General features: G+C 25.7%; 2 protein-coding genes across 2 annotated transcripts in view; both read left to right on the forward strand.

Annotated features, from left to right (window-relative positions):
* LOC129971437 (meiotic recombination protein DMC1/LIM15 homolog) overlaps positions 1 to 24,528 on the forward strand; it is a 56,180-nt gene extending 31,652 nt beyond the window's left edge. The window contains exons 2-14 of the mRNA XM_056085196.1: positions 9,295 to 9,354; positions 9,674 to 9,718; positions 9,927 to 9,977; positions 10,089 to 10,184; positions 10,455 to 10,537; positions 12,158 to 12,252; positions 12,354 to 12,426; positions 13,965 to 14,056; positions 16,970 to 17,043; positions 18,285 to 18,399; positions 18,478 to 18,538; positions 21,223 to 21,339; positions 24,325 to 24,528. Coding sequence (XP_055941171.1) covers positions 9,295 to 9,354; positions 9,674 to 9,718; positions 9,927 to 9,977; positions 10,089 to 10,184; positions 10,455 to 10,537; positions 12,158 to 12,252; positions 12,354 to 12,426; positions 13,965 to 14,056; positions 16,970 to 17,043; positions 18,285 to 18,399; positions 18,478 to 18,538; positions 21,223 to 21,339; positions 24,325 to 24,394 — 1,032 coding nt within the window. The 3' untranslated portion in view covers positions 24,395 to 24,528. The remainder of the gene's footprint in view (positions 1 to 9,294; positions 9,355 to 9,673; positions 9,719 to 9,926; positions 9,978 to 10,088; positions 10,185 to 10,454; positions 10,538 to 12,157; positions 12,253 to 12,353; positions 12,427 to 13,964; positions 14,057 to 16,969; positions 17,044 to 18,284; positions 18,400 to 18,477; positions 18,539 to 21,222; positions 21,340 to 24,324) is intronic.
* LOC129971436 (histone-lysine N-methyltransferase SUV39H2-like) lies at positions 5,833 to 7,647 on the forward strand. The gene has a single exon (XM_056085195.1). It carries the CDS (start codon positions 6,186 to 6,188, stop codon positions 7,593 to 7,595), a length of 1,410 nt encoding a protein of 469 aa, XP_055941170.1. The 5' UTR covers positions 5,833 to 6,185; the 3' UTR covers positions 7,596 to 7,647.
* Positions 24,529 to 25,382: the final 854 nt, after the last annotated feature.

Here is a 25,382-nt window from a genome sequence, read left to right on the forward strand (position 1 = left end):
TTTCTTTTCTTTTTTTGTGATTTATGGTGTCAGTCTTATTCTTTTTTCTTGTGCATTTATTGATAATGATATATATATATATATATTCCATTTCTTTTTATAAGTAAAATTTAATTCTTTTCATCAGATTGTGGCGGAGGCATTATAATATAATCTTTTTTTTAACAATAAATGTAGCTCCGTTGGCTTATATATACTTTACATTTTTGAGCAAACCAGCAGATGTATTAAGTACTGAAATTGGATGTCTCAATGCTGGGTACGAATAACCTCTGCTGACACAAATGAAATAGGAAGGGAACGATGTTGCATGATTATAATCACTGTTATTTTAATTTCAACATTTATTCGCATTTTCTAGTAATATTTTAGAATGAATGTTTTGTCCACCACCCATTGTTACAAAAAATTCCTAAACTCGTAATTTCTGTTTACATGACAGTTTGGCTGTTTTCATTCTTGATACTTTCTGCTTTGATTAATGCCATTCTTTAATACATTGATTACCATGTTACTCACATTCGCGTGACAGCAAAAGTTCCAGTCAGTTTGGAATTTGATGCGAGTAGAACAAGTTTACATTTAGTTTATCCCCCTTGTTTCAAAACATTACACAGCACGTGAATCGCCGGTGATTCATATATATACTATCTAATTAGATATTTTATTTTCTACTACAATTAAAAGAGTAAATAAGTAAGCATCTTATTAGATAGTGGTCCGAATCACAGGCATCAATCATGCCAGCGAAAGTGTTAAGACCTTCTATTTTCTGCCCCCTCACTAGTGATCGTTGCTCCGAGCTTCATACAATGTCTTCATACACGATAATACAGTATTTCATACTAGCTGACAAGTAAGAAATTATTTCTGTTCAATTTGTGAAAAATCAGGCCATTAAATTTTCTGGTCTTCTTATTCTCTGAATTTGACTCCTTGGAACTTCAAGTTATGCGGATTCCTGAAAAATCTTATCTACGGAGGAAAAAAATTATTTTCTTGAAATAAAAGGAAGCGAAAGTATAATTCATTAATAATCCTTTTAAGCTTCTGTTGAATATGTAATAATTAACTTCCACAATAAAATCCACACTGAACATAGAATTGAAACAAACTGAATTTTGATTGAAATATATATATATATTCATCTCTTAATTTAATTTTAATCTTAATTTATTTCCTACTTAAAAAAAATTAATTCATATTAACTTCTTTCTAAAATGGTCTTTTATTTCCTGATCCAATTCCACACTTTTTATTTAATTAATCTTACACGATCTCTGTAAAACTGCTGTAATCAGCAAGTTCTCATTTTCCGAATGAATGGATAAAAATACTTAATGCTTAGCATATTCTTTTAAAGACATCTAAAATTCCCTTACCTAATCGACACGTGTCAAAGAAAACCTACCAGAATCTCATAGTATAAAATCACTGATGGAAAAATTTCGATCTCTTTTGCTTTTGTGTCGCGATGTAGACTGATATATCTCATCGCGTCTTGTACATAAATTATGCTTCCCGGAATGGAATAAAGCGAAGTTTCCAAAAATTTAAAAGTGTCATCTCTTCGGTCAGACAACTACCAAAAAATATTTACATATTTATATACAGTGGCTCAAAAAATTGAGAATACACCTTACTTTTGCTTGATAAATCCGACTTTCAATATAAATAACACATTACCGGGAAGTGCAAACATGTTTTTGTTTTTAAACAAAAAAAAAATGGTTTCATTTAGAGTAAAAATAAAGAAAAATGGACGAAAAACTTCTAAATTGAAAAGTTTCAGAAGCATTTTAAATAAACATACGCAGAATTTTACCTCAAAAAATTGAGAATATACCAATGAAATTTTTGTAATATCACGCATAGAAACAAAGTGTGATTATTAAGTTGCATGTCTTTTGGCTCTTATAATGGCCTCAAAACGTCTTGGTACCGATTCGAAAAATTTTTAATGGTATCTGAAGATATTTTACCCCATTCTTCATGCAACACTTGTTTTTAATGGGTTTTGTTTCTAATTTTGTGTTTTTGGACCACTGCTTCGAGTATAGGTTCACAGATATTCAATGGTATTGATGTCGGGGTACTGTTGTGGTATTGTAACTACTATTTACAATGAAAAACACACCATATTTTGACGTTACGTACATTCTGTTTGGGATCGTTGTCCTGCTGGAAAATGGAATTTCCATCTAAACCCAAATTTTAACACTTTCCTTTAGATTGCTGTGACCTTATGGTTCATCCAACTTGTTTCAGAAACTTTTCAAATCATAGGTAGAATTGTAAGTGCTGAAACTGTGCGAAATGCCATTAGACTAGCTGGATATAAAAGTCGCATTGTTAGAGAGAAACCGTTCATCCGCTTGCAAATTCAGAAAAAGCATTTGAAGTTTTCAAAAACTCATCAATTGAAGACCAATAACCTTTGGAAGAAAGCTGTATTTAGCAATGAAAGAAAACTCAACATTTTTGGCAGTGACAGCCATCGCACTGTTTGGAGAAAGCCCAATACTGCTTTGGATCCAAAAAATTTACGTCCTACAGTTAAACATGATAGTGACTCCGTCATGATTTGAGGTTGCATGGCTTCATCCAGGGTAGGAAATTTAATTTTTATAGATGGCATAATAAACGATATGCTTTACTTGAATATACTTCGCAGCAATCTAAAGGAAAGTGCTAAAAATTTGGGTTTAAATGGAAATTCCATTTTCCAGCAGGATAACGATCCCAAACAGAATGTACGTAACGTCAAAATATGGTGTCTTTCTTATTGTAAACAGCAGTTACACATACAACAACAGTACCCCGACATCAATACCATTGAACATCTGTGAGCCTATACTCGAAGCAGTGGTCCAAAAGCACAAAATTAGAAACAAAACCAATTTAAAACAAGTGTTGCATGAAGAATGGGGTAAAATATTTTCAGATACATTAAAAATTGGTCGAATCGGTACCACGACGTTTAGAGGCCATTGTAAGAGCCAAAAAACATGCAACTTAATAATCACACTTTGTTTCTATGCGTGATATTACAAAAATTTCATTGGTGTATTCTCAATTTTTTGATGCAAAATTCTGCGTTTGTTTATTTAAAATGCTTCTGAAACTTTTCATTCTAGAAGTTTTTCGTTGATTTTTCTTTATTTCAATTCTAAATTAAACCATTTGTTGTATGTAAAAATAAAAACATGTTTGCACTTCCCAGTAATGTGTAATTTATATTGAAAGTCGGATATATCAAGTAAAAGTAAGGTGTACTCTCAATTTTTTGAGCTACTGTATATAATAAAATTTGTGTTGTGCAGATTCCTTTTTCTGTAGAAATATATATTGAAAGAAATATATATATATATATATATATATATATATATATATATATATATATATATATATATATATTGTTCTTTTCGGCGCATAAAACTCTATATATAATAGTGCTTTATATTTTAGACCTGCATTTTCAGCTAGTTGAAATTTGAATTAATATATTTCTTTTTCCCATCGGAATTTTAATGTACTTAACAAATTTCAAAATATGCCAACCAAAATACAATACAAGACTAAATTTGGATAGCTTCTTTTTGACAAGATTTAGTGAAAGAATAACACAATTATTCGACGATATTAATTTTTTAGTTTTTGGTTTAGACATATTTCAGTATTCTTTCGAAATATCAATAATATTTTCATACATTCTTGTATAAGTAACAAAATCTCCACATTAACTAATGCACGATTTATTTCCCTTTTAATACTTAAATTTATTGCTTATTATAAAATTTTCCAAACGATTTTTTAACATTTTATATGTTAATCCAGGAATGTATAAAACTCATTATGTATACATAAAATGTGCATTTTTGTTTAAGAAAAAGTTTAAAAATTGTGATGATCACGTTTTCTGTATTAAATATCTTTCTTTATATTTGATATTAATTTACTTTTTTTATTATTATTTTCTAACTTTAATATTAGCGAAAGCTAATTTCGACAAACGATAATAGAAAAATTTTCAAAATAAAATCGTAAGGGAAAAAAATTATTTTGGTTTCCTATTAAATGAATAAAGTTAAGCAATTGATTTGGTTATTATTTATTCAAAAAGTAAAACCGTTTGCAAGAATAATCATTGTTCAGTTGCATAAAGCTTCATTTAATTATATCACTGGTAAGATATTGCTTTTTTATTTCCTTCATACTGCTTATAAGATGTTTATATCTTTAACAAAATCTTATATATACTCATTGTGTCTTCTTTGATATATAAATATTTATTGATGCATAGGAAATTTGATAAGAGAAACAAAATGGAATAAGCTTGTTCCGATTGACGAATTTTCCCATTTCTAATTTAATCTTTATTAGAGTTCCGTGTATTTTTATTTACATGTACTTTATTTAGTTTGCACATACATAGTTTATCTTTCATCGCGCAAAAAATTATGCGTAACTTTTATTTAAAAAATGTAAATCCCTCTTAATACACTATATTAATGATGTTTTTAAGTTTTTATAGAAAAAAAAATAGATAAGATGCTTTTCTTTCATTTTATTATCAGTCATTTGAAAATTAAAAATTATTTTTTCAAGAATATTGTTGAAATATTTGAAAGGGCGTGATATAGTGGGTGAATTTCAGCTTCGTCGTCTATTGTGTTTCCAACCTCATACGGCACAAAATATGCAGAATATTCTTAGATTCAGTGTGATTTAAATACTTCTTAAGTTTGGGCCACGAATTCTACGATATTATGTAGAATTTGATGTCGAAATAGTAAAGAAGTTTAAATATTCATTTTTGACACGAGAAAATTTAAATAGAAATAAATGTTTTTGATTGTTTAGAGATAACAAAGATTGAATTTTTATTCATTTATTAGCTTTTTGAAGAATGAACTCAGAATTACTTTAACGCAAATTGTCCAAAGCAATATTTACTTGAGTTTTTATAAGAAAAAAAGGGAAAAATCATTTCCTTTTCTTTTTTATTTGAAAGATGAGCAGAATGTGTTAAACATTAAAAAAATAATTTAGCATTGAATGCTACTGAAAAATTTCCATATTAATTGGTTTCTTTTATTATTTTTATGGTTCTTCATAAGAAGTAAAAAATCCAACTAAATGAAAGTGGAATACATTTAAATTCTTTTCTTAAAATATTTCTATCTTTTTCGCATTTTATGCACTAAAATATATTTTCAAATTTTCTTCTCCTTTGCATGTACTGCAAAACAGAAAAAGGGCTGGCTGATATTTAAAAAGTTTGCGTTGGGTGGGTTTCGGGCTCAAAAACGGAGCAGGATGACTTTCATTTTTTTAAAGTAGGGAATTAAACAATGTAAATTTTGATATTGATATACATAAAACCTGAACTACTTCCATATATTTTTTTTTCGTTTTGCATGTTATTTCATATTTGAAATAATGGATAAGGTCACTAGATAATATTCATTTAGAAATGCAGGTTTTTGGTGCTGTCCGCTCTAGGTTACATGCTAGCTTTTCTTTGGCGATGCCATAATGTCCTGGAATCTAAATGAATTTCATGAAATGATCTTGTGAATGAATTTTAAGATTATTTGGTAAAAAAAAAGACAATAATAATCCGCTAATTATCAGAAGTGATGTAAATAGATAGTTTGGATTTTTTGTCATTTTCTGACATTTTAGTCTTTGTAATTATGTCATTGTTATATTCAAGTTAATACTAGAAGATTAGCCTTTGCTGCTAAAAATAACATAGTACAGAATTTCAATCAACCAATCTATAATTCTTTATTTATTTTTTTGCCGCCACATTTAATTCCTTACAACTAAATATTAGTAATTATTATTACTAATTTAATTTTTTATAATAGGAGTTTCGGCAGCTCGTTAATAATAACTATTAACCCTTCGACAGCTAAGCAGCGTTTTTTATCCTATTCTTCCCATGATTACAATCAATTTTTTGTGATACTGTTTTGTTTAGTGTTCATTCAAGACATTCCGTTTCATATCTATTTCATTATATTTTTGTATTTCTTACCAGATAGATTTTCTATCCAAAAAACAGTAATCCAAATAATTAGCGGACTTGTATTTTTTTATTCTAATTATTTCTATTAAATTATTATCTCAGAATAAATATTTGAGATTGTCCTAAAGTTGGATGGAATTGATCAGTCATGTCGTTGAAAGAAGATATTTTTAATGTTCTTGATAATAAACCGAATATTTCAAATCTTCAAAAATTTATTAGAAATGTTAATGTAAAATGTTTGCAAACTCTGGAAGACTTGAAAAAAACATGTGATAAGTTGGGTATAAAATTTGTTGGTTATTCCAAAGACATGTTTAAAGTTGATCTTATTTTAGATGATGAGGTTATACAAAATCAAAAGTTTTATTTTGTTAAATGGCGAGGGCATAGTAATAAATATAATTCTTGGGAGCCTGCCAGCCGATTAACTGACTCTGAAGACTTACTTTCTTATTATTCTTATTTAAATAGTCCACCTGCAGTATTATCTGAAGAAATTATTTTATATTTCATTAAGGATTTAATGATTCGTGAACCATATGATATTTTAACTATTACCAAACTTTATGCATTGATTTATGGATTTGATGAAGAATACATTGATAGTTTAGGTTTAACTTTTGCTGATCTTAAAAGAAAAATTTTGAAAGATTTTACTAATTCTGTGAACAAATTGTGTGAAATCAAAGATGAATTATTATATGTGATGAAATTTTCTGAAAAAAGAAAAGCTGTTCTATCAAGACTGAAAGAATGGGAAATTGAAATAAACTCTAATTCTTCAGTGCATGTGAAGGTTGAAAATAATGTTGATCTCACTGGACCTCCTGGCAATTTCCAATTCATCAATAATTATATTAGTACTTGTGTTGACCTGACTGAGAATCCTGTTGTATTTTGCTCTTGTGTTGATTGCTATGAAAATCAAATGGAATGTTGCTCTTATAATTTAGATGGCAATTTTGCTTATAATAAGAAACAGTGCCTTCAACTTCCTACAGGTCATCCAATTTATGAATGTAACAAACTATGTAAGTGTGATAAAAATTGTATAAATAGAGTTGTTCAACATGGTCCAAAAGTCAAAGTAGCAATTTTTAGAACTAAAAATGGATGTGGTTGGGGTCTAAAAACCTTAGAATTCATACAGAAAGGTCAATTTGTATTGGAATATCTTGGCGAAATTATTACATCTGAGCAAGCTGAACAAAGAGGAGAAGTGTATTTTCATCTTGGTAGAACTTATTTGTTTGATATGGGCTTTGAGGGAGATTGTTATTATACTATTGATGCCATGCTTTTTGGAAATGCTTCACATTTTATAAATCATTCCTGTAATCCAAATTTGGCTACATACTCTGTATGGATTAATCAACAAGATCCCAAGTTACCTAGAATAGCATTGTTTGCAAAGAAAAAGATTCAGCCTGGAGAAGAATTGACATTTGATTATAAAATAATGGTTACTCCTTGTGAATATGATGTGTATGTTCCTAAAGAGGACCTAATACTTTGCAAATGTAATTCTAAGAATTGCAGAAAGTATTTATCATAACATTACATATGTAAATGCAATGATAATTGTATTAACAAAGTCATTCAACATAGTGGAAACTTAAAATCTGTAATGGATTTGTTACTCTTTTTATAGTCAATTTTTTTAATATTCATGTAAAAGTTATTCTTTTATATTCATTTAAATTATTGACAGATGATATTTATCTGTAAATTTGAGAAAGCTGACTGAGTAATAAATTACTTCTAAATAATTTTGATCATTGCCTCCATTTTTTTTTTTTTACTTATACATTAAAAATCTGTCATAGAATGTTTATAACAAGATGAAACTATGTTCATGACTTTATTACACATAACTCTGAAAATTACTAATTCAATTTTCTTTTTGAATTTTTCAAAATTTTATTTTTTTTATTGTACAATTAAATTTGCCAAATAGTTGCTTTAGCTTGTGATTTTAGTACCTTAATGATTATATGTTATATTTTTATTTCTTTTCAAAATGACTGAGATGAAACTAATAATAAGTGATTGGCATGGTTTCTTGAATGATTGACATAAAGCATAAATGTGTTTTGGTAAAATTTTCAGAACAAATATGCAACCTCATTCATAATAAATAACTAATTAAATTAATTGATTTCCAATGCCTTTTGTACACATTAGTTCTTGGTACTAGCCTTTCAACAGCTGTTGCAAGATGAAATCTAAGGTAGGTTGATATAGCAATTTCTGCACTGCCTTGCAATTAATTATATATATATATATATATAGTATGATCAACTAATCAGCTTATAGGTCTTCCTTGTCTGTGGTTTGTAAATGTTTTTTAAAATACAGTTTATAGTTGAATTACAGGATTCAATATTCTTACTATATAAGATTAAATTCTACCCACTTCTATTTGTCCTTTTCAGATAAGTGATGTCAATATTCATATCTTAAAAAGAATTTTGATATTTCATACCATAGTTTTTAATATAAATTCAAAGTTTCATTCACAATAATAAATTCAAAGTTGGCTTTCTGCTGTATGTCCTGTAGCATTTATCATTGACATTTCCATTAATTTACATATCACTCTAATATTGTATAATTACTGTATAGTTAGTATAGAAATTTATTTTTGATGCTATAATCACATTTCCATCTTTTCCTTACTGTTTGGAAATCAGAATAGTGTTGAATTCCTCAGTTAAATAGTAGTGTGGTAAAGTTGTTTTTTCAGCTCAAAGAGGTAAATCTGATCGTTTTCTGTGATATTAATTACATTTTAATATTAATTACATTTCTGTAATATTAATTACTTTTATGTTTTAGTTCTTTAATTTTAATTAAGGATTGTTTTTTAAATCTGATTAGGTTTTTTAGGGTATACAGGGCATATTTAATAGTAAATCGATAGCATTTCAATACAAAAAAAAAGTGATGTTTTCTTTCCTTTTTAGCAATATTTATTTCATGATCATTACCTTTCCATTTATTATTATTATTTCTATTTTTTAAATATATTACATTTTTATAAAATTTTCTTCAAATTAATTTGTTTTTATTTAATGCTAGAAGGAAAAAAGGGGTAGGAGGAGAACAATCTTTTTTGAGTGTGTTAAATCAATCATATTATAAAACAATACTGCTGCACATAATAATTTTTTTATTAAATGAAAATTATATCTTGAGGTATAAATGTTATAATCCTATATTGAAACATATATATATCATTGCATTTATATCAGAAGCATAACATGGCATATCAGGAACAAGCTTTAGAAGAGGATGAATTGTATGAAGAAGAGGTAATAAACATTTTTTATTATAAAGGATTAAATGAAAGATTTCTTGACTGCTTATTATTAAAATATTTCTTAAATTACATTTCATTGAGGATTTTTTCTTTTTTTATCCTTTATTTAATTTTAGATTTTATTCTTTTGTTTTATTTGCCATGAATTATTTCAAATATCATATCTGTTTGAATGAATATAATTTATTCTGTTTAATCATATAAGCATCCATTTAAGATTAAAATTGCTTCCATAATATTTATATGATTAGAACTTTTACTGCAAATTAAGATTTATTATTATTCTAATTAGAAACTCTTAAAAATTTCAGGAATCCTTTTTTCAAGATATAGATCTACTGCAAGAACATGGCATTGTAAGTATGTTGCAATAATTACAATTACATCATATGCATTTTAGCTTAACTTCTTTATAATTTTACACAAAATGTTATATTTTGTTTAGCAATTTTTGTGCAAAAAAAAAAGCATAAATCCATTAAATTGTTGAATTTTTTATAATTTTTTATTTAATTAAAAATTATTTGTATAAAATACTGCACAATTTTTTAATTTTTTTAATAGAATGTTGCAGATATTAAGAAATTGAAAACTACAGGGATATGTACTATTAAAGTGAGTATTAATTTTATTTCTTATTCAGTGTTTTATAATAAAATATAATAGTATGTGTCAAATTTCCAATATATAAAATAACATAATCAGTTGTTATTTCTTCAATACAAGGGTCTTCAAATGACAACTAAAAAGAAGTTAGGTTCTATAAAAGGTCTTTCTGAAGCTAAAGTAGATAAAATTAAAGAGGCAGCATCAAAGTTAAGTGTATGTAAAAGTTCGTTTTTAACTGTCTTTCAAGTAATTGCTTTTTTTGTTTGATTGATGAATTATAAAAATTAAATTTTCTTTTTCTTTATGTTACTATAATGAGATGACATATATAATATATACTAATTTTTCCAATCTGTTATTCATTATAATTTTATGCACCCTTCATCTTGATTTATATGAAGTAGAAATCTCTGTAATAATTTGCAGACAATTATTTTATTTTTAGATTTCACATTCTAACCTGGTCTTTTTATCTTTTCTCAGAGCAATATATTTTTGACTGCCCTTGAAGCTTCTCAGAAACGAAAATTGGTTTTTAAAATTAGTACTGGTAGTGAAGAACTTAAGTAAGATTATATTTTGTGGTATCATGAATAATTATTTTAAATAATGATTTCAACTAAACCACTAGTTTTGCCATGACAACCTGTAGAAATACCTCATATATCAATAGAGAAACACTTGAAAAAAAATTTTTTTGAAGTATTCTGTAGCACAATACTATATGGTTAACAAGGTACATTTGCCATAGCTTGCCATTCATTAAAATTTCATATAAATGTTTAATATTTCAATATTTGGGTTTTTTTAAAATTTAAAAATAAAAGTTTTAAACCAATTTTTATTATTAGAAATTGATGTTCCGCAATTTTTCAAAATGTATGTTTATACATGTGTTTAAATGACAACTGAGTGTTGTCAGTATTTCAGATCTTAACTGAGTGCATGTCTTCTTTTTTTATTTGTTTTAGAATTTGTAATTCTTGATGTTATTTTTTTTTAAAATTCCATTCTTGTGAGTTTCTGATATTGATTTAAAACACATTTTTATTATATAAAATAAGTAATAATTTTGTTTTGTTTTGTGTCTTATAATACTTTAAAAAATATTATCTAAAAGTGATTATTATGAATCTCATTCTTAGCATATATCATAATTTTAATTTAATTTAAAGTATGTTTTAATCGCATCATAAAAGTTTTGTTAAATGAGCAAGAAAGGAATTCTCTTGAAACTATAAGTTTTTTACCCCCCATGATTAAGCAGAATATTCAATTTGTACTAGTTTTTAAAAGTTTTTTTTGTTAAATCTATGACCAAAAATTCAACTATATGCTAATCGCAACATGGCAGAAATCGGAAATAAAAGTGTGCATAAATGCTTTCAGAGGCTATAAAATTTTAAAAGAGGATTTAACCAAAATCGAATGAAGCAAGAAATGACGGAAAGGAAGCTAAAAAAATTCAAAAGTTATTCAGAAATTCAAATTTAAGTTAGAAAATAATTTTAAGATTGCAGATTATATATATAATAAATTTATATCAATTTTTGGTTTATATTTACATTGGCAGAAGTCTATTTTTGGTTTTCATTTCTATTAATCATTTTTAATTATTTGCTTATATAAAGGTTTTTGTTTATTATTTGAGAATAAGATGTCCATTTTTTTAAAATATATATGAAGCAGTTTAGGAATTTTGGATTAGGACTATAATTATACATTGTGTACATTTAGAAATATTTTCTGAATTTAGATTGAGAATAAAGTTAATAATTGTTTTGGCTAATAATAAGTAATAATTTTTATTATTCTCCCTCCCCTATTTATACAAAAGCTTATAAACATAGAGAATGTTAAATGGAAGAGAAAAAAGTATATTTCTCTAAACATTCCTTTATTAATTTTTCTCTAATCACAAAATTTTCATTTGTGGTAATACATCAAACTTTTAAGCAATAGAAAATAAATGAATTCATACATTTAATATTTCATATATTTCGTATATTTTATGGTAATTCAAGTTTGACACATTGAATTTCAAGTTATATTTGTTTATTTTATTGTTATTTTAAAAAAATTTATATTTTTTTTCCTAATTTATAACTACATTATTATATTCAAAGATAATTAACTTTTTTTTTATAAATGGAATTACTAAAAGTTTTTTTTTAAACTCACTGTAGCAAACTTTTAGGTGGTGGAATTGAAAGCATGGCTATTACTGAGGCTTTTGGAGAATTTAGAACAGGGAAAACACAACTTGCTCACACACTTTGTGGTAACTATTTTTTGAGCAATATTATAGATCTTATTGATTATGGCGAACAACTTGTTAACTAATCCATTTATTAAATACTTCTTTTTTTTTTATTAATCTAGTTACATGCCAATTGCCAGGAGCTAATGGATATTCAGGAGGAAAGGCCATGTTCATTGATACAGAAAATACATTGTATCTTTCAATACATGTTCTTACCTAAATTTAAAATTTCATTAATTTTTTTTTTATATTTAAAATTTTTATTTTTTTTATAACATACATTAATATCTTTTGAGATTAGAATAATTTAGAAATAACAAAACAAAATACTTAAAGAAATTATCCCCACATTTTGAAACAATTTTGTACTTTTGTATAAAATTAAATGAAAATATTATAAGGATTCTGTTTTTAATAAATCTAATCACAAAGATTTATTAATAATCTTAATAAATCTTTGTGAAACATGAATATATTGGCAAAAAGACATATTAATCTTTTTAATTAAATTTTGAATTGAGAGATTCTCTTGGTATTTAACTTGCAGATTTTTACCTTTGAAATATAGTTATAAATTTTTAATTTACCATTACACTTTATTATGGTATGCTCCATCTTGATATCATCTATTTGCTCTTATATATTTACTGCTTCAATAATTGGCTTGTTATTTTTAATATCAATCAGAATATCAAAAATAATAATTTTTTCCATTAACATCATTGCTTAATTTTAATATATTTTAAAACAGATGTATAAACTGTAATGCCAAAATTAATGACGAATCTGTTAAGCCTCATATTACAAATAAGGAACATTGCAGTACTTTTTTTTTTACATTCTTTTTGTTTTATTTCAGTTTTTCAGTAATATCAAAATAAAAGTAAGCCTTGTTTTCTTTTGATTTTTAAATGTTTTATTGATATTCATTTTATTTAGATATTTGAAGCTTGAATTTTTTATTGAAATTTTCTAACAGTTTTGTTTTAACATCCAAATTCTACTCTTTTGTTTATAGCAAAATTTATGATATAATAAAGAAGATTTTGCCTGCATTTATTTATAAAGTTAATTTTTTTTTATTTAATGGTTGTTTTTCTCTGATATCTATAGAGGAAAAAAAAAAAAAAACCCCTATTAACATTTTAGTAAAATACTATTTAACTATATATTATCAAGTTCCAAATCTATGACGACACCAATTTATCTTACATTGATTGATGTAGTATTATTCTAAAAAATTTATGATCAAATCTTTACTTTTTAAAACTATGGCAAATCTTTCATTTAATAATTGTTGAAATTGGTAATTGAAGCAACTGAAAAATGAGAGAAACAAGAAACATGAGTATTGAATTGAACTTTTTTCTAAATTCAGCATTTTTTATTGTCTTTACGTGATTAGTGTAAATTTCTTATACTTTAATGACATGGTTTATGATAATGTTTGCAATGATTGTTGATAAATTATTTTTAGAAAAAATTATTATTTTTTATAATGTATATAGTTAAATGCTATTAAATAGTTGCATTAAAAAGATACATGATTAATATATATATTTAAAATGAGAAACTGATGAACAATTATTTAATATGTTTTTCTTCTGGTTTGTGTATTCATGAGGATTTTTATTTAATGTTATACACAGATAATATGTTTTTATCTGCAGTTTTTTGTCTTTCTCTTTATTAATGCTACAGAACGTTGATGTTTTCTTAACATAGTAAAGCCGCCCTGATCGTTTAAAAAGCATTGCTGACCGTTTTAATTTGGATCATGAAGCAGTATTAACTAATGTTCTTTATGTTCGAGCATTTACCAGTAAGCCTTTTTTTTTCTTTCTTTTTTTTTTTTCTTTACTCTGCACATGTGGTTCAAATCATAAATATCAAAATTTCAAGTGAAAGTTTTTTTCTTCTAACTTTAAACGACATTGTTCATTTTTTTTTTTTATTCCACAGATTACTCTGAAGTTATGAAATTCATAATGAACAAATGACTAAACCATGTCTGGCCATTGTGCCATAAAACCAAACTGATATTTGTTTTAACCTTTCAAAATAATAGCCATTTTTGTTAAATAATTTTGTAATTTAAAGAGCAAGCATAACTTTCAATTAGGGATTGCAATACCGGGATACCGAATACCGGTATTTTAAGCCATTTGTACAATTTTGTAATACCGGTATTCACAAGTTTAAATACCGGTTTTTCGGTATTTACTAGAAATTTTTAAAATTGTATCCGCTATATGTCCAGGTATCGCGAACATAGCAAAATAGTATACGTTTTTGTTTTTATGTATCCCAAACGGGCGAAATTAATTAGCTAATTAATGGCTTAATTAATTGCTTAAATCTAAATGAGCGAAACATGGATTATCCCTGAAAGAAAATATTGTATCCATAACGACTGATGGAGCAAGAATTATGAAAAAAGTTGGAAAGTTGATTGGTGCAAATCAGCAGTTGTGCTATGCACATGGAATTCAATTAGGAGTAATTGATGTATTATACCAAAAAAATAAAGAACAGAAGTATCCAAATACTGTGGATATAGAAACTTCGGATTCCAACTTTGAAGAGAGTAAGAGTGAGAGTGATATTGACAATGAAGATAATGACAATGTAATTGTTGAAGAAGATATTGCTAATGAGGAGGAAATATTAAAATATCAAGAATTGCTTCCTATAATTTATAAAGTTCGAAAAATTGTTAAGATATTTAAACGTTCCCCAATAAAAAGGATATTTTACTAAGATATATACTAACTGAAAATAAAACAGAATATTTGTTAATATTAGATTCTAAAACACGTTGGAACAGTTTACTCCTAATGATGGAACGATTTTTGAAACTGAGAAATCCAATCCAAAAAGCAATTATCGACTTAAACTGGTAAATTAATTTTTCAGATAGTGAATTCGACTTAATATCCAGAACTATATCAGCTCTACTTCCAATAAAACTGACTATTGAGGCATTATGTCGGAGAGATTCTAATTTATTAACAGCTAATGCAACAATAAATTTCATGTTGCAGTCACTGAAAGAACAGCACACATCACTCTCTGAAGAATTATATATTACATTAAAAAAATTGCACAGAAGAAAGGCATACCGAAATAGAAAATGTCTTATGGTATTTACAAAATTCTAATGATTTTAAAAATAAAAAATGAAAAGAAAAGAAAATAACCAATTCAAATCTGATTAAGTTAGAGTAAAGTTTCTTAAAAATTTTTTCCCATAAACCTACCCACATTCAGAATTTGGTTCAATGATCGAAGATTATGTTGTCACTACTGTCGATAGTGAAAAGGAATTATCTCTTGAACAAAAATTAGAATTAGCGATAAATAAAAAAATTTCAACGAACCAAAATACTATATAGAAATCAGCTATATCCAAAACCATCCGACGAGAAATCGATTTATTTGAAGATGAGGGATTTAGAGGTAAATACTTGGAAAAAGTATATTGTGCATTGCTAACAGTACCACCAACTAGCGTAGATGCCGAAAGAGCGTTTTCGACAGCTGGTCATTTTTACACAAAATTACTTTTCAGGTTTAATGACAGTACAATTGATGCATTATGTTTTTTTAGATCACATTTCAAAAATTTGTAATAGTACCACAAACTGAATAGTGATATTTACACTTTTTTTGTGATTTAAATAAATAAGATGTTTCTTTACTTTTTTGTGATAATATACTGTTATAATTTATAAGTTACAAATTATTTTTTATGATATTTACATTCTCTAACAAAAATAAAAAAAAGAAACACCTGTGTTTTCTTTCTTTTTCCAAAATTTCTAATACCGGTATTAAAACCGGTATCACGGTATTAAGATTTAAAAAATACCGAATACCAGTATTGAAATTTTGGTCCGGTATTGCAATCCCTACTTTCAATTTATGTTGATTCTGCATGTTGCTTTATACAGCTCTTAAGAATTGATAATCTTTTTGAATATGATCTTATTTATTCTTAAATTTTTAATGAATCTTTACAGCTGGCTCATTTAATTTGAAATTCTACTACATGTGTAAAATTTTGCAAAAGTGCAATAATGAAGGATCTTAATCTTATTTGTTTAAACATTTTCTTCATGTTACAAATTAATATTTCAACTTGTATAACTTTTCAGTTTTTATTTTTTGCAGCATTAAAATTTTTGTCAACTATATGAGTGTTATGTCTTTTTTCATATTAAGCTGTTTAGCTTGCTTGCTTTTGTTATATGTAAGAATATTATCGTAGATACAGAAGCATTTGCAAGTCTTTTAAAAATTGCTGTATTTCAGCAAATTACACTCAATAGTGCATTTTAAATAAAGAAGGTCCACCTCTTTTGCCTCTTTTATTTAGTTTTATACTCTTGCCTTTATCCAGATATTTGCAAGATTGGATCAATAAGTAGGACCTGAAAATGGTATAGTGAAACAATATATATATATAATCCCCTGTATTATAAAAAATATTGGATAATTTAACAAATAATGAAATTGGAACATTTGATAAATTTGTTTGCTTAAAACATTTTTTTTTTTAGGTTATCTGCTTTTAACCCTTTATTTTTATACTTTTTCATTGAGTGATAGAAACATTTACATTTTAAGAATTCATATATGTTTTATTATATTATTTGTATTAAATGTTATTTTTTGTTCATTATTTTTGTGTTACTTGTTATAAGTAATTATTATTTCAGGATGTTTTTTGCAGGTGAACATCAAATGGAAATTTTAGATTTAGTTGCACTAAAGTTTCATGATGAAGGAGGTGTATATAAACTTTTGGTATGCTTATTAATATGTTTGGAAGATAAATTTGGCTTCTATCTTGAAGTTTAATCCATATAGTTCTTATACTATACATTTTTATTTTTTTGAAATTAATGATTCATTTCTTACAATACAATTTGGTACTTTTTAGTTTAATCATTTTTTTTTCAACATTACACCAGAAAATTTATCTCACTTAAAAATATTTTGTGTCGTAGATTTTCAATTTCATGTTCTTTATCCATATTAATTAATAAATAAGGAGAAAAAAAAAACAATATTTTTTTGGAAAATTATTTAAGCTTTTTATTACATAAAAACTACCTTTAATTTCAGATTTATCAAATATTAAAAAATTAACATAATAATCACAATATATTATGTTATTGTTTATAATTGTTTCAAAAAACTGTTAAAAAAGTAAATATCTTGACATTTGTAATTTTTTAAAATGTGTTTCAAAATTAATAATATCAATGATAATAGTAGTAATGTTTATAAAAAAAAAATCTGAAAAGTAATTTTTTTCCTTGTAAATTTGATTGGTATAATTAATAAAATTCCTAAAAAAATTTTACATTTTTCTTTTTTTTTTTGTGAGAATTTTAATTTTATTTTATATTGTTCATTTTTCTCTCTCCTTAATTTGAGAAAAATTTTGATTTATCAATAAATAAAATCATAACAATTCATTTTTAAGGGTCTTTGTTTTTCATTGTCTACATAATTGTTTTATTTTTTTAAATCTGTTTATATATTGTAATTCAAATTAAATGCTTATTATATTCAGTAGTATAAATCTGTTGAATATATCATATTGTAAATAATATGGCTTTCTTCAGAGTCATTGTATCCGCATGAATGACAAATCAATTAATGAAGAAAAATTTTATTATCTGAAGTTATTAATGAAGACTTGTAATATATTTTTTAAAAGGAAATGTAAATAATATTTTTAAACATTTTTATTTAATGTTTTATAAGTTCATTAGCAATATGATATGGGTAAGTATATTAATTTTTTGTTGCGAAACTTTTGAAATTACAACTTACAGGATTCTTCTTTCCTTCAATATCTTGTATAGTATTAAACTTTATGAAAATATATTTGATTTTAAAATAATATCTTATTATAGTGGTTGAATATTTCTCTTAATTATTTCAATTATTTTTGGTTTTATGTATTGTTTATCTAGTGCTTAAGTACATATTGTATATCTAGTAATAAGTTTTGAATAATCAGTATTATTTTATAGGTTATTGATTCAATAATGGCTTTGTTTCGTGTTGATTTTTGTGGCAGAGGAGAATTAGCAGATCGACAACAAAAACTTGCTCAGATGCTATCAAAATTGCAAAAGACATCTGAAGGTAACTATTCATATAATTAAAACAAAGGCTTTTGTCTTATATATAAAATATTCTAATTTTCATCTCTAACTATTTTAGAATATAATGTAGCAGTATTTGTAACAAATCAGATGACTGCAGATCCAGGAGCATCTATGAGGTAAATGTATCCCAGATATTTTTTATAAAGTACTTTGTATGGTCAAGTCATTGCGAGATTGTGTTTGAAAAAGAAAAGAGTGTTTTTTCTTCCCTTTAATTTCCATCCATGGGTGGTCCATTACTCCAGTGGAGAGACCTGATTTTTTTCACTGACTGACTGCATCTTCCCTCCTTTCAGCATTTCTTTCACGTAAGCAAATTATATTTCCTAGCTAACCATCTGATCTTTTGTGTTTTGAGAATCTACTACATCTCTAAGAAGGGGGAGGGGAAATGCAGATAAAATATTTTTCATTAATGATTTTAGTTTTTCAAATTAATTTTAATTCACTCTTCCTTGGATTAATTGATTAGTATGCATTTTTCTTTATTCCAATATTTTTTTAATGATAAGACCAAATATTGCTAATTTATTTTTCACTTGATAATTTTTTCTTCACCTATATAATAATAAAAACTAGATTGCCATTGCACCGGGAAAATCAAAATAATACAGGGAATTTGATGATTCTATATAAAATAAGGAAAATACAGAGAATTTTTAAATTTTCCTTAAAAATAACTTGAAAATTATAGGGAATTTTAAAATAGTTTGACATTTTTTAGATGAAAAAAATTTGTCGCCATTGTTTTTAAATGCAAAATCCCATTTATGACTGTTTAATCATAGAAGTTCATTCTTTTTTTACTTATCCTCCTTTTCTTTTGCATAGATCTGTCCAATTTACAAAAAAGAAAAAAAAGCAAATGAATGATGTTTTTCAAACATACGATAATTTTTAATATCTGTGCCGCATGCATATAATTTTTTTTCTCCTAAAAGTCTATTTTGCATTGATGAATTTTCTGTAATTTGTCAATGAAAACTGTTGACATTTTTTTTTTTTCTTTTGTGATTTTAAGAGGTGGATATACTTATATTGACAAGTTTAATAAAAGCATATGCATGAATTTGAAATACAAAGTTGATATGAATACATATGATATTTGAAATATCTCTTGACACCTTACAATTAATAATGTGAAATTTTTGAATTTTGAGTTCGAGATTATACAGGAACTCTTCCAAATTTCCTGAAAATTCAGAATTGATAGAATATATATTTATGAGATGTAAAGTGATATTAATTTTATTCCAGGCCTAGCTCTTTCTTCTGTTTACTTTACATTTAAGCTCCTAAGCCATCTGAATTTTGTCATGAAATAAATGAAGCAAAAACTTTTACGGGAATTATATTGCTTTCTTACAATTTTGATTTCAACATTTAACATTTTGGCTTGATATCTTTCTAATTATTTCGAATAATTTTTTTTATAAGAAAATGCTTTTTCAAAGCTTCTGCATAATTTGTCACTATACAGCTTTAGTGTAATTGTAAAAATCTGATTAAATAGAAAAATGCATTCTATTAATATGGATGGCAAGAGTTAAGATATATGAATTAATGTTCTAAATTTGGGAATTTTAGATTTGTGATTATCATATTTCTCAGTGAAATCAAGATAAAATAAAATGCAAATCAAAATTAATGCTACTGGGAATGAAAATATGTATGTATATTTGTATCAAGTAAGCAACTTTTAAAACTGATTTTAATAATTGGTGATAAAAAGTTCTGCACTGATTATTCATACTAATTTTTATTCATTCTACAGTTGATATTAATTCTACGTCATTCTACGGCACGGTTGATATTAAAAGAATGCATCGAAACCTCAGTCAATTAAAAAAAATAAATAAAATTAATACAATTCTACTTTTTCATAGTTAGATGGCATGTTTTTTAATAAAGATTTGGAAATTGCAATTAAATGATAAATAAACTTTTCTTTAATACTGCACAAATGAAAAAAAATTAGTAATATTCATGAATTTGTATGACTGAAATGAAGCATTTAAATCCTGTACATATATTAAGATCTTAAATTTATGATCACTATGGACCATTACATTAATTGTATAGTGGCTCATTATAATTATTTAAAAATATTTTACAGTAAAATCGTGTTTAAAAAATATATTAGTTTCTCTATGGTAAATTTCAGTGTTATTCCTTTGATGGTTGTCAGTTTATTTTAAGATTGTTATAATGTTTGATATCATTAGTTTAGTTTATGAAGAGAAAGGCTTAGTTTTCAATTGTATATAATGTATTTTTAATGTGTGTGTATATATATATATATATAACCTTATTTGTTTGTGCAAATGAGTTATTTTCTATCACCTGTAAGTCTATTTATTGTAGAACTTGTAACAAACTAGTTTGTCACTGTTATACGAACCATTAAAGGAGAGAGACAGCAAAGTTGTAAAAAGACTTATTTATGATTTTCAACAGCTAAATTCAAAGCATGAAAAACCAGTTGCACCATTCTTGAAAGTGACCTAAGAAGACAAAATAAAATGCTTCTGCCCATCTGGACCACTTGGAGGGTTTAAGCACATAATAATGTGTGGGATAGGATTTTATTGTATTTATTTAAGATGCTAATTTTGTTTAGTCAGTCAATTCATGAATTACTATTTAGTTATTTAAAATGTATTCATAAATATCAGTATATTTTTAAAATATATGCCTAAAAAGAGTTCATTGATTGTTCTACTACATATGTTTTAAATGATTTATTTTTCTGTTTCATTAAGTACAAAAAATATATACTCTAATTGTTATTTTTTTATAGTTTTCAAGCTGATCCTAAGAAACCAATTGGTGGGCATATACTGGCTCATGCATCCACAACTCGAATTTCTCTTCGAAAAGGCAAAGGGGAAATGAGAATAGCTAAGATTTATGATAGGTAAATTTATTTCATGAGTAATTTAAATTTTGTAAATCACTTTTGAATTAAATTTTTTTAGTCTATTTTTTTATTTTTTTTACACTGCTCTTGTGTAATTTACAAAGCAACATTAAAGCAATCAGAATTTGAACTTATCGAAGTAGAACATATGCTTTGAGCATATAAAGTTAATTAAGATCTCTTTACTAATAAAATAGAAATGAAATGGCTTATTAGAATTAGGATATTATAAATAAGTGGAAATAGGTAAACATCAATCTACTGGTTATTCCGATTTTCTTTTTATCTCTAAAATGGTAATGAAATAATTACGAAAAATTGATTAGTACTTATGACACCACTTTTCATAAAATAATCCTTATGTTTTGAAAAGTGGTGTCATTTATAGTAATAAAGCCAAAGTAATAAATATTAAATTATTCACTAATTATTTTAGAAAAAAAATCTTGTTAATAATATAGGAGGCTTAATGTATCAAATGTTTTTGTTGAGAAAGAATATATTGCTTCTTTTTACCAAATTAGAAGAATTATTAGAAATAAATATTAAGTTTATAGCCAAAGAATCGAAAAGAAAGATATAATGAATCCGGCCTAAAGACTTTCTTAAGGGTCACCCACAGGCAAGGATTCAAACCAGGGATTTTTTTCTGTGAGGGATCTGACTTTTGTCCAACAAATTGACCCATCGTGACCCGAAAATCCTAGGAAATTGAGGTTTTGGAGATAAAATTAGTATCACAAAATGAGAGATAATTGTGCAATTGCAAGTTATTAAATATTAAATTAACAATATTTAAATAGAGATATTATTACAAAAAGTAATTGGCTAGAGTTATGTAAATTTAATATTAAAGAAAACTTCGTTTTTAACGGAATTAATTTTTATAAACAAGTAAAGGGTATTCCAATGGGAACAGCTTTTTCAAGTGCTTTATAGCCAATATTTTCCAATATTTAGCCAATATTTTCCTACATTATTATGAGAAAGAAATAATTAAACACAACTTAATAAAAGGCTGGAGATATATTGATGACTTAATTTTGTTAAATTTGGATAATCCTTATGTTGTTATTAATTGTTACCCAAAAGAGTTAGTTTTAACTCAAACAAATGAAAATCAACTTAAAGCAAACTATTTAGATTTAAATATAGACATTTCTAATGGAAAAACTTTAATAGTTATTTATGATAGAAGGGATGAGTTTAACTTTAAAATAATTAGATTTAGTAATTACCATTCTAATTTAAAATCTAAAATTTTCAAAAATTTGGTATTCTCACAATTTAACAGGATAAAAAAAAATTGTAATAATAAAATTTCTTATATTTTAGCAACGAACAATCTAATTAAAAACTTAACTACTAATGAATTTCCCAAAAACTTTTGCAATATAGAAGTTTTAATAAGAGAAAGTTTATCTAATTTCTGACTTCCTCCAGTTTAATCACTTTGAATTTTAACACAATAGATGGCGCTTCAATTCTGATGACGATGCATTACGACGAAACGTGGTAGGCATATATAGCTTTAAACGCGAAAAAATTAAATTTAGTTTAATTTAATGAAGTGCAATTGCACTAACATGTTTTTTTGCATCATGCTGTCTTTTGGAATTGTACTTTCAATTGGTAAGTGTTTTGCTTTCTTATTTAAATGAATTTGGTTGTATTTTCATGGTCTTTTGTTGTTTGATTTGCTGTGTTCTTACTTGGATTAAAAAATTTGGAAATGATTTTACTTGTTATTGTATAATTATCTTTAATTTTGTGATACTAATTTTATCTCTAAAACCTCAATTTTCTGGATATAATTCTAATTCGATTTACAAATTAAATAGTATTGGGAAAAAGGAATTGGATGAAATGATGCTAGCTTTCGCCAAAAATACTAAAATTACGACTTGCTCTTTAAACTATCCTTACTTGTTCCCAACAGTAAAATTTCATTAAAAAAACCCAATAAAATTTAGATTTGTTACTTTCTCAAAACTTTTGCAATATAGAAGTTTTAATAAGAGAACGTTTATCTAATTTCTTACTTCCTCCAGTTTAATCACTTTGAATTTTAACACAATAGATGGCGCTTCAATTCTGATGACGATGCATTACGACGAAATGTGGTAGACATATATAGCTTTAAACGCGAAAAAATTAAATTTAGTTTAATTTAATCAAGTGCAATTGCACTGACATGTTTTTTTGCATTACACTGTCTTTTGGAATTGTACTTTCAATTGGTAAGTGTTTTGCTTTCTTATTTAAATGAATTTGGTTCTATTTTCATGGTCTTTTGTTGTTTGATTTGCTGTGTTCTTACTTGGATGAAAAAATTTGGAAATGATTTTACTTGTTATTGTTTAATTATCTTTAATTTTGTGATACTAATTTTATCTCCAAAACCTCAATTTTCTGGAATTTTCGGGTCACGAGGGGTCAATTAGTTGGACAAAAGTCAGACTCATCACAGAAAAAAATCCCTGGTTTGAATCCTTGCCTGAGGGTGACCCATGAGAAAGTCTTCAGGCCGGATTCATTATATCTTTTTGATTCTTTGGCTGTTAACTTAATATTTATTTCTAATAATTCTTCTAATTTGGTGAAGTTCATTTGTGTTTTAGTTGTAGCAGCATTAGCACTCTCTAAATACAATGTATATTTTATTATGAAGATTCAGGAAATATTATATAGGTGAATTTTCATATTGATTATTTTTGGATTGATTGCTCCTTTTTACTTTACATATCTGTATTTTGTACTTGCATATGGTCACTAAAACATCGAGCATCTATTTATGAAACTGAGTCATAATCATTTAGGTTTAAGCTTTAGTGAAACTTTTGAAGCAAATAACATCTAAATAATTACTTGGATACTATAAAACTTAAAATGAATAAAGAAATTTTGTAATGGCCATATTTGACATGCTTGGTTTCATTAAAGATTAATTTTCAATGAATAACTGAAGTACTTTTCTTTTAGTCCTGATTTGCCTGAAGAAGAAGCAACATTTGCCATAACTACAGGTGGTATAGCAGATGCAAAAGAATAATGAACAAATAAAATAACTTAATGATTAAAAGATGATGTAATTATTGATAGATCCTTGGATTTGCTCAAATGTTTGGGATACACTGGACATTATTAAAGAATTACTAATTTATTAATTCTTGGCCTATGAAAGAGATTTCTTTATTATGTATCAAATGCCTGTATCTTCCATTTTAATAAAGATGGAAGATTTTTTATTATTGAAAAGGTTAGCTTTGTTTGACTTATTCATTGGTTTAAAGATTATAATATTTAAAAAAAAAAAAAAAAAAAAAAAAAAAAAACTTTTTCTGACTTATTATAAATTTTTTAATCAATGAGTCTTTTCATGAGCTTATTTGATAAATATGCAGGTAACAAATTCCATAGGAAAGTATTTCACTGTTTCATTAAAAAACATTTATTAATTTTTTCCTAGTTTTAAAACTTTTTACTTAAAGTGCTTGCACAATTTCCTTCTGTCTTTATTCCTAATTTCTTTTTATCTTTTTGTATTTAAATAGCATTTTCTTTTTCAATTAATTTAGCATTAATGTAGCAGGTAATATTTTTATATACAGATTGAAAGATATTAATGATATTATTTTTGTATAATATTATCATTCATATCTTTTAAATTTGTTGTTTAAATTTGAATACAATAATTTTTGGTTACAAGAATGCACATCATAAATTTTCTCTCAAAAATATATTTTTTTTCTGTAAAATATACAAAAATATTATATCAGCTTTTTGTTAAAATCAGTGATGCTTGTAGTGATTGTATGTTCTCTCATGTAAGTAAAGATTTTTGACATCTGTAAAGTTATTTTGTTTAAAAAAATATGAAATAATTATTAAATTCGTTTATACAATTTTCGAAGGTAATAAGGGTGAGAAATATGATTGATAATTAGAAATATCACATTGTAAGAAATCAGAAAACATGTCTAAAAAGAAGAAATGCATATAGTTGCCTAATATAAAGATGATTTGTATGGCTCATTTAA

The sequence above is a fragment of the Argiope bruennichi genome, chromosome 6 (genome assembly GCF_947563725.1).
Source record: "Argiope bruennichi chromosome 6, qqArgBrue1.1, whole genome shotgun sequence".
Lineage (NCBI taxonomy): Eukaryota > Metazoa > Arthropoda > Arachnida > Araneae > Araneidae > Argiope > Argiope bruennichi.

What these genes read in the sequence shown, in the direction of transcription:
- LOC129971436 (XM_056085195.1), top strand. Translation starts at nt 6,186, where the DNA reads ATGTCGTTGAAAGAAGATATTTTTAATGTTCTTGATAATAAACCGAAT.